The 11,236-nt window shown below is 36.6% G+C and overlaps 1 protein-coding gene across 1 annotated transcript; it reads right to left on the bottom strand.

The window, feature by feature from the left end:
• Nucleotides 1-998: 998 nt before the first annotated feature.
• LOC133330423 (uncharacterized transmembrane protein DDB_G0289901-like) lies at nt 999-4,066 on the bottom strand (the record flags this gene model as incomplete). Its single annotated transcript, XM_061538855.1, has 1 exon — nt 999-4,066. A coding segment is annotated over one exon (3,068 nt), but the record flags the coding sequence as incomplete, so codon positions are not given.
• Between the last annotated feature and the right edge of the window lie 7,170 nt (nt 4,067-11,236).

The following is an 11,236-nucleotide window of genomic DNA, read 5'->3' as shown; positions in this document are numbered from 1 at the left end:
CTATACAAGGCGTGGGTTTTTTTGAAGAATATTTTTTCAAGGTCTATACAAGGCGTGGATTTTTTAAAGAATATTTTTTCAAGGTCTATACAAGGCGTGGATTTTTTAAAGAATATTTTTTCAAGGTCTATACAAGGCGTGGATTTTTTAAAGAATATTTTTTCAAGGTCTATACAAGGCGTGGATTTTTTAAAGAATATTTTTTCAAGGTCTATACAAGGCGTGGATTTTTTAAAGAATATTTTTTCAAGGTCTATACAAGGCGTGGATTTTTTAAAGAATATTTTTTCAAGGTCTATACAAGGCGTGGATTTTTTAAAGAATATTTTTTCAAGGTCTATACAAGGCGTGGATTTAAAGAATATTTTTTCAAGGTCTATACAAGGCGTGGATTTTTTAAAGAATATTTTTTCAAGGTCTATACAAGGCGTGGATTTTTTAAAGAATATTTTTTCAAGGTCTATACAAGGCGTGGATTTTTTAAAGAATATTTTTTCAAGGTCTATACAAGGCGTGGATTTTTTAAAGAATATTTTTTCAAGGTCTATACAAGGCGTGGATTTTTTAAAGAATATTTTTTCAAGGTCTATACAAGGCGTGGATTTTTTAAAGAATATATTTTCAAGGTCTATACAAGGCGTGGATTTTTTAAAGAATATTTTTCAAGGTTTATACAGGGCGTGGATTTTTTAAAGAATATTTTTTCAAGGTCTATACAGGGCGTGGATTTTTTAAAGAATATTTTTTCAAGGTCTATACAGGCCGTGGATTTTTTAAAGAATATTTTTTCAAGGTCTATACAAGGCGTGGATATCACACTTAAGAATAAAAACTTCGAATTTTAATTGGTTTCTATTTACATTTTTTTATTTCATATTATAAAATATTTATAAATAATTCCAAAACACCTTTGTCGTATTACTAAAAACTATTCAACAAAATTAAGAAACAACAGTTACAAACTATTATCAAATTTTTGGCATTTCCGATTTGACTTCTTACAAAACTGGTAAATATTGATTGCTGATAGTTGGTCTTACAATGTTATTGTTAATTTCATTGGCAAACAGATTGAAACCAAAACCTCTAGGTCTGGCTGTGGTTCCACTATCCACTTTCGAGGTTACGTAGCGATAACCGGTGCTTGTTGTTTGTCCATTGACAATTGGAGTATTAAAGGTATTGGTTTGAATTTTTGAGGCAGCTGTCAACATTTTATCCTCAGTGGATTTTACAATTTTATCATCACATTCAGGTTTGGCCGAATCCGATGTATATTTACAGGTGACCTCTTTGCGTTCGACCAAAATTGGTGATTCCGTACCATCGGAGGAGATTTTATGGGTAGTTGTGGTGGTGGTTGTGGTATAGATGTAACCTCCTCCAACTTCATTGTTGTTGACATCTTCAACTAAGCCTGTATTTGCATCACCTTGGTTCGATGTTTGATAGGTTGTGGTGGAATATTTGTAACCCTTACCTGAACTTCCTTCTTGATTACCACTCAAACCGGCATTACCGGTTGTAGAGGTTTTGCTTGTTGTTGTTTTGCTGTAGCTATAACCGGTATTACCTCCTGAAGTGGAAATTCCTTTATTGGCTCCAGAATTGCCAGAATTTTGTGTTAGGGTATAACTGTAACCAGTACCCAAGTTTCCAGCACCAGAGGAGCCTTGAATGCCAGCTAGACCAGTATTACCAGATGTTGAAGTTTTGGTAGATGTGGTGGTATAGCTATAGCCAGAATTTCCACCACTTACCGTGGCTTTTCCGTTGTCCTTATCTCCAGAAGTTTGAGTAATACTATAGCTATAACCAGAATCGGTATTACCACCCAAGGCCGATCCTTCTTCGGTATTTTCAACTACAGAGGATTGGGTTGTGGTGGTAAAGGTAAAATCAGAATCTTCAACCGATGTAGAGATTTCTTTTTCAGCTTCCTTTTCTTCAGTGGTGGTTTGAGTGGTTATGATGCTATAACCAGAGCCGGAGTTGTCACTTAAAGAAGATCCTTGACTACCACTTAGACCGGTTGTTCCAGTTTTGGAAGTTTGAGTAGATGTGGTGTAACTGTATCCAGAATTTCCTGTGGAGGAAGAACCGTGGTTACCGGCAAGACCACCTGCATTTCCGGTGGTGGAAGTTTGGGTAGTTATGGTGTAACCGAGACCACCATTTCCTCCAGTTATGGCAACCTTATCAGCTTCATTTTCTTCAGTGGTTTGAGTGGTGGTATAACTATATCCTGAACCGGAATTTCCAGTGGACAAAGAACCTTGGTTACCACCAATACCAGAATTTCCAGTGGTGGAAGTTTGGGTTATTGTAGTGTAGCTGAAACCAGCATTTCCTCCGGTTGTGGTAACCTTATCGACAGCCTTGTCTTCCGAGGTTTGCGTGGTGGAATAACTATATCCTGAACCAGAATTTCCTCCTGTAGAGGTACCTTGATTACCACCTAGACCACCTGCATTACCTGAGGTAGAAGTTTGGGTAGTTGTGGTGGTGTAACTGAGGCCACCATTTCCTCCGGTTGTTGTGGCCTTATCGGCTTCCTTTTCTTCAGTTGTTTGGGTATAGCTATAACCTGAACCGGAATTTCCCGAGGACATCGAACCTTGATTACCTCCTAGACCAGCATTTCCTGTGGTAGAAGTTTGGGTAGTTGTGGTGTAGGTATAGCCGGAATCACCTCCAGTTGTGGTAACCTTATCTGCTTCCTTATCTTCCGAGGTTTGGGTGGTGGTATAACTATATCCTGAGTCATTATTTCCACCAGTTATGGAACCTTGATTGCCACCGATACCAGCATTACCTGTGGTCGAAGTTTGGGTAGTTGTGGTATAGGTATATCCGGAATCACCGCCAGTTGTGGTAACCTTATCGGCACCCTTCTCTTCCGAGGTTAGAGTTGTGGAACCTTGATTACCACCTAGACCAGCATTACCCGTGGTCGAAGTTTGGGTTGTTGTGGTGTAGCTGTATCCAGAATTTCCAGAACCAGTGGAACCATCCTTATTACCATTCGACACCTGGCTGTTGGAATTCGTGCTATAACTGTAACCATTATCCTGGCCATCATTAGTTCCCTTGTTGTCACTATCTCCAGTCGTTGTTACAGTTGTTGTTATTTCCTTATCAGCAGGAAAAACAATTGTACCGCCAACCGAACCACCATTCGTGGTTGGTGTAGTTTCAGAGGTAGTGGTTGTTGTTGTGGTAACATCATCATCATCATCATTATCCTCAATTGTAGTGGCTGCAATGGCAGCATTTAATAAAGCACTACCGGTTTCAGGGCGTCTAGTTGTAATTTCAGGGGCCTCGGTGGTACTATAAACATAACCTGAAGTGGAACTGACACTACTCTCAGTTGAGACTGTACCAAAGTCGGTATACTTATCTTCTGTTAAATCTTCCGTAGTGGAGGTAATGCTGACTTCAGGGGCCTTTGTGGTGGTGGTCGTGGTAGTTGTTGTGGTTGGAGCTTGGGTTGTAGTTGTGGTAGTCGTAGTAGTCGTTGTTGTACCCGTAGCAATACCCGTTGCTCCACCAATGAAACCACTTAAAATACCACCACCACTGCTGCTGCTTGAACTTCCACCACCACCTAATTTACTGCTAACAACACCGGTGGCCAAATTTGTAATCAAACTCAAACCACCACCACTGCTGCTGGAACTACTCGATGATGAAGAACTGCTGGAAGAGCTATAGGAGGTGGAAGAAGATCCCGATCCCAATTTGCTGCTTAACAAACTTGTAGCCAAATTTGTTTTGGAACTTAGATCAAAGCCGCTACTGGAACTACTGCCACTGCTGCTGTAGGAGCCGGAACTGCTACCACCACCCAATTTGGTACTCAAAAGGTTGGTGAATAAACCGGTTTTGGCGCCGAATCCAAAACCACCACTCGAACCGGAACTAGCCGAACTGAGACCAGTGGTCAAAGCCTGGGTAATAGTTTGTATCTTTTTAGTAATAATATTTGTAAAAATACTCTGTGTTGCCGATGTCAATAGGCCACCAAAACCTCCAGATGTCGAGTTGCCGGCATTGTTGAAAGCTGAAAAGGTAGAAACGACATTTATTTTTATTAATTTTTTTTATATTATAGGTCTTTATTTGGATTTTTGTGTGCTGATAATAATGAATATATGTCCATCCACATGACCTCCATATTAGGGTAACTCCCTATTTTCGGTTTTTTGAATGTTTTCTATATGTACCGATAGTCCTTAGAAGGTATTGCTAGGCAGTTTGACACTCAGTTGTTTAGGCTAAAAAAATAATTCCTTTAACCGAAATGTTATTGATCTTTCAATTAACGGCTATTTTATACACGGATCATTGAGACATCAATTATTAAGATAGAGCTTCGACGTTTTTCAAACGAATTGGCTTTAATTATATCCTGCAAAACTATGCTGTCAGGGTATTATAGCTTTGTGTAGCCCCAAGAGTTTGTAACGCCGCGAAATATTGATCCTAGACCAAACTTCAAGCATACCGATCGTCATATCTCGACTAGCTGAGTCGATCTAGACATGTGTGTCCGTCCGTCTGTCTATCCATTATAATTTGTAAATACAATACAGGTCAAAGTCATGGACCAATCTTCGCGAAATTTTGCATGTAGAACGGGTTCTGTCCAATGAAACCCCCATTGTTTTTGGTAATGATCCTTTAATATTTATGGACCAAAAATTTTATTTTTGTCTGTTTTTCTGGTCGCACAATAGGCCAAAATTATGACCTGATCATCACGAAGTTCCATACAGAGAAAGGGGTCTGTAAAACCGCTATTTGTTCTAGACCTTTAAGTATACCGATCGTCATATCTCGACTAGCTGAGTCATGTTTGTCCGTCCGTCTATCCATTATGACACGATAAAGGTCACGTTCATGGACCAATCTTCAGGAAATTTTGCATGTGAAGACCCCTATCGTTGTTGGTAATGATCCTTTAATATTTATGGAACAAAAATTTTATAATTGTCTATTGTTATGACCCGATCATCACGAAATTCCTTACAGAGAAAGGGGTCTGACCATAGAAAAAGTATATCTAAGAGGAATTGTTGACCTTTAAATTGTTACCAATTATATTGTTGTATGTAGTCGGATGTGGGAGTTGTTTGTAAATATTTAAAGGTGTCTATGTGTTCTGATATTATTTAGTTGACATTTCCGCCCTATAGTGAGGTAATAGTAAACCCGCATTGCATTTTTTTCATGAGCTTTCGGTTATGGTCAAGAACTACGCCCATAATTTTCGAAGATTTTGAGATGATATTTAACGGATGAAGTGAACCGAAAACTTTATTGTTGTCAGATTTTCTAGTCTCTATAGAGGCCATTATTATATGCAGAACAACACATATTTTACACGGGATCTGACCAAATACTTAAAACGGCTGTGTGGATGATGATCGGTTAATATTCCGAGAGTCAAATCAACCAAAACCTAATGTGACCAAATTTTTATTTATGGCGTAAATATTCACCTGGGGAAAGCAAGAGTTGAAAAATATGCAAGAGTTGAAAAATATGCAAGAGTTAGAAAGTTGAGCTGTTGACCAATAATCGGTCAAGAGGGTGGAAATATCGCGAAATATTGTCTTTCTCAGAATAAGGAACCACATGAAGTGGTAGTTGTGTAGGGTATTATATGGTCGACCCGACTATATTGCTCCGCTCACTGCTTCAAGAGGGTGGAAATATCGCGAAATATTGTCATTCTCAGAATAAGGAACCACATGAAGTGGTAGTTGTGTAGGGTATTATAGGGTCGACTCGACTATACTATTCCGCTCACTGTTTTTTGTTTTTTTTTTTGTTCAGAGAATTTTGAATAGAGAATCTCCCTAATAACAAATATTTATATTGACTCAAGTTCCGGGTATTCACCATATTACGATACCCCCAATATTCTGTATATTGGGGATGTTACTCATAATTAGCATCGGAATTGGCTGTAATTTGGTATTTTGGGTTTTCAATGTATAGCCAACCTTTGTACTAAAAATTATTAATATTGACTCAAGTTTCGGGGTACCTACATATAATGGTAATTTTAATGTATTTTGAGCGGCCTTTCAACCGTACTAGCTATAATTATGTATTTGTTGTTCTACTTGGGTACCAAGTCTTCCGACCAGAAATATGTAATATTGGTCCACTTTTCGGGTAGCTGATATATAACAGTACACCAAAAAATTTCGAATTTGGACATATCGGTTCACATTTAGATAACACTACCGACAATGTTCGGATAGTGGTTACGTTGTTGAACCGAATTATCTGTAATTTGATAGTTTAGGTTTTCAAGTCTCCTTACAAAAATGTATTAATATTTGTCCACTTTTCGGCATAGCCAAGGTCCAGGTATAATGTATTTTTGCATATGATTGCAACAGTCTAAATGAATCGAGATCCATGGAAACTTTTGAGGATATGCAAAGAATCACTTTCTGTGTCCATTTACGCATGTCCCTCCGTCTGAAGATGTAAAATTGTAGACAATATGCAAATAGCATTTATGGCCCAAATGAAATGATATGTGGTGCAGGTGAAAATCGGTTCGGATAGCACACCATAATACTAAACTTTGACATGAAATTGTTTACTGCGTACCAAATTAAGCCAAGAATGAAGTGTGTTTATTTGTGTTAAAGCGGACAGGTTTCGATATAGCTACCTTATCTATTTTCGTTCGATTTGAAGTTAATATTGGAACAAATTCCCAAAGTTTGCTCGATTCAGACGAAGATGTGCTCAAAATTGTGACTAATAGACTATTAGAATGTGTTAAGTTTTATTATACTCTTTACTACACTGTGGAACAGGGTATTATGTCCTTGTGCATATGTTTGTTACAGGCAAAAGGAAACGATATAGACCCATGGTTCCTTTTGAGAATATGCATAGAATGACTTTCTGAGTCGATTTATGCATGTCAGTCCGTCCGTCTGTCTGTCCATGTTAAATTCTAAACAAAGTGCAGGTCGCATTTATGATCCAAATTGGATAAAAATTTGGCATGGGTCACTTATTTGGCCCAAGGACGAACCCTATGGAAATTTGTGATATAGATATAGCTCCCATATATATTTTCGTCCGATTTTTAGTAAATGGTGCACCAAAGAGCCAAATTTAAGCCGATTGGCACATTGAAATCGGTTCAGATTTAGATATAGCTCCCATATATATTTTCGTCCGATTTTTAGCAAATTGTGCAACAAAGTTATTAAATTTAGTCCGATTGGCACGCAATTTTTCACAACGTACTTTTGGTAGGACAGTCCAACGTGTGCGAAGTTTTATTGAAATCGGTTCAGATTTAGATATAGCTGATTTTTAGCAACTGGTGCACCAAAGAGCACTAAATTTTGCACAACGTACTGAAGTTAAGATAGTCTAACGTGTGCCAAGTTCTATTTAAATCGGTTGAGATTTAGATATAGCTCCAATATATATCTTCGTCCGATTTTTAGCAAATGGTCTACTCAAGAGTAAAATTTAGGCCGATTGGCATGACATTTTGCACAACTTACTAACGTTAGTATAAAGGTACCAATGTACCCGGTTATTGATCGCTCACATATAGACACACATGACATATTTAATTTAGTCTAATTTCATGTCTATGTTTCTTCAAAAAATGCGCGGTCTGTGAGGATACATATGTTGAATATACCCAAAGTGGTAAATGGTATCATGTAGTCCGCTCCGTCCGACTTTACTACTTTCCTTACTGATTGAAATTGATTCAGATTTAGATATAGGTCCCATATGTATTTTTGTCCGATTTTATGTAATTGCCCACCAAATGGACTACATTTGTCCGATTGAGAAGAATATTGGATTTTTTTAAAACATAATACAAAAGCCCTTAAGATTGATATGATTGACGATTGACATGAAATTTAGCATATGTTGTAGAATGACATGTGTCTGGAAGTCTTATAAAAATATTTAATTTCGCCTGTTCTATCGACAGGATAGTCATTAGGGAAGAATAATTATAAATATTAAATAATATCGGTATATACATTTATTGCTGTAGGTTACAATAATAATCTTTGGAGCATTTCTGGTAAATACCCAAAGTAGTAGAGGCTCTGTTCGACTTTTTGTGCTTTCCTTACAGCTTTTTATGAAAACAATGATAGCTTAGAACCAATGGAGTGAGTCAAGAAAGACTACTGTTACTGCAAATTAGTCTTTCTGGATAAAATAGTTCCACATTCGTTGGAAAAAGTAATTTCATGTATCCTTCAGAGGCTATAAGAATATAGGTCCTTTCACTCATTTTCAACTGCTTTGTTATGCAGGCTTTCACTTATTTTTGGTCACTTTCATAGTCTTTCTGGACTCCCGGCTAACTAGAATTTCATTGTAGTATTGAAATAATTTAAATTCAAGCTTTAAAATTAATAGTTTTGTTTTTCACTTTTATTAAATTGCTAGACAGAACCCATTTTTTACAAATTTCAAGGTTATTGTCATCGCTACTGTATCCAATAATTATTTTTGTTTTTTAATGTGTTCCGCGCTTTTTTGTTACAATCACTTCATCTTCTTCTACTGAAATCTCATTTAAATGAATGGTCACTTTTGGTAGATAATCCGATAATGGTAATTATTTCCATATACCCAACCAATTATCGTTATTTTCCATTTAAAAAACACATCATTTTGATAGTCCATCCTTACCTACGAACTTGATAAATGGTTTGGCTTCAGTTGGTTGGTATTGTAAGCCGATACACACGACAAATGCCGCTAGGCCGATAATGGAAAATATACGCATTTTAATGACCTTGTTACTTTTTTCTTATTGTTCTTCTACAATTCGGTTAATTTTCCAACGTTAGTTCCAAAAACCGATCTATTTGTTTTTCTATTCTTTCGTTCGATACAATGTTATTACCCGGCGTTTTGTTGAAGACTGAAACTTAGCCAGTTTCTATGACATTCTTTAAGCAAAAACCGAAAACCAGACATAGGAAAAGATATCTCATCTAATTCATCTTCTATTGGTACTGTGCTACTGCAAAAACAGTAACTCGGAGACGAAGAATGTCAAAATTATTTGGTAGTTGTGTTGGTGGTGGTAGTGATGGTCTGGTCTTCTTTAAAATTCATAAATTAACAAGTTTTTATTGGTGTTGTTATTGTCGTTTTTGAATGTCTTTAACGCCCAACAATGCGTAACATAGTGTTGAGTGAGAAGGGGTCGGGGGCAAGTGGCCGAAGTTGAATGACTTGACAATAACATAACTTAGACTGGCTTAAAGAACAAATAACCGACAAGAAGTATGCTCTTCTAATCGACACACACAAACAATAATAAAACGACTAACAACAACATTAAAGTCCATCAAATTTGGTAACAATTTTCATAATAATTGTTTGTGTAGATATACCCACCGGTCAATTTGAATGTGGGTTTTTTTGGCATTATGCGTTTGTGTCGGCTCGTGTCTTAACATCTGATAGTATGTTTAAGATGATATTCTTCACGCAACGCACATGAATGTTTGTGGGTACTCACACAGTTTGAATTAGCCATATGTCGTTGAAGTACATTTCATTTAAGGATTTATTGGTTTTTATTTTATTGTTTTTTTTTTGATAATTAATTTGTTTTGAAATAAAAAATTATTATTGTTCTTTCCATTCAAATTATGTTAAAAAAAAACTATGGAATATTTCAAATATAAATAATTGTGTGAATATTATGTGCTTTGAATCAGTGTCTTTTTCGTCTTTTGAGGCAATCACCTAAAATATATAATTTCGAATTGCCAATTAGGCAGAAAATCAAAATTTTGAGGCCTCTTTGACAACTGGTGACATCTTTCAATTGTGATTAATGTGGACAATATTAAAATCTAATTTCATCCAAATATTGACCTATGTTAATGTAATTCGAAAGGACTATGTGTTTTAATCAAAACTTTGCAACCTAATATTTTAATCAACCCTGTATAATGTTGCAAGAAGATACTTTTAAGTCTACTACATCCAGTACCTCCCACTCCTTCCAAAGTTTTCCAATATTTTGAAAACTTTGTAAATTTCATATGAAGTGATATGAATTTCATCCAATCTTTGCATATCGTAATATTTTTATTAAGCCTATATTAGGTGTCTTTCGTTATACTCCTCCTGGTACCTCCCCCCAAAAAGTGAGAACATTTTCAATATTTATAAATTCAATACTAGAGGAATGTCCGACTTGATCCAATGCTCAACATCAAAAAACGAAATGTCCGATTTCATCCAAATTATGCACACCGTGGTAATTTCACTAACTCTAAATTCAGTCTGAAAATGGGAGGCATATGTCCACTCCTTCGAGAACCTACTCCACAAAGTATCAAAATTGTAAATCCACTATCAAACAAATGCAATTTCCAGTTTGGTACAAACTTTGCAAAATGTAATATTTTACAACCTACATCATACAATGGGGACCATATGGCACTTCCTTGATACAAAAATTGGCTATATGGGTCCATCATCTCTGGTACCTCCCCCACAAACTTCTCAATTTTGAAAATTTATACATTTAATAAAATTATTAATTTAGACATACGCAAACTATAGGTTGTGGATATATATTTTCCAACTACACCGACTGTCCGCCTTTGAAGTCAGGTTGTTAAGTTCAATTCGGTTGTGGATCACGCCTAGGGCCATTCAGTATATGGGGTCTATATTCAATGTTCGATATTTAAAATTTTTGGTAGGATTTGCCAGCCAAATGAGAACTAACCAGTGAGCAGTATAGTCGGGGGCCAACCATATGGCCTCGTCCGACTATACTGATACCATACACAACTTACACGAAAATCTAACTTTGTGTGGTTCTATATTCTGAGCATGGGCAATATTTTGCGATATTTGCACCATCTTGACCGACTAGAGGTCAACAAATATCACTAATATTCAGTACAACCCTTCTAATTACTTGTCCATATTCCCTTCAGCGTGGGTTGTGTTGTGATGTTCGGCTTTCAATAGTGGCCTATAGATCGACTCGAAAAAAATCCCACATCCTAGTACATACGACAATATAATTGTTATCAATTTAGAGACCAACCACTCTTCTTGGATATACCATAAACTTCTCGGGTCTATGTTCTTCAGGGGTAAATGTATACGCCATAGAATACAAATTTTGTAATTTTTCACACAAAAGTCAGGGTTCATTTGGCCCGATAAA

The sequence above is a fragment of the Musca vetustissima genome, unplaced genomic scaffold, assembly GCF_032173495.1.
Source record: "Musca vetustissima isolate MV318-11 ecotype Yass unplaced genomic scaffold, APGP_CSIRO_Mvet_v1 utg21981, whole genome shotgun sequence".
Classification (NCBI taxonomy): Eukaryota; Metazoa; Arthropoda; class Insecta; order Diptera; family Muscidae; genus Musca; species Musca vetustissima.
This window is presented reverse-complemented; position numbering and strand designations above follow the sequence as displayed.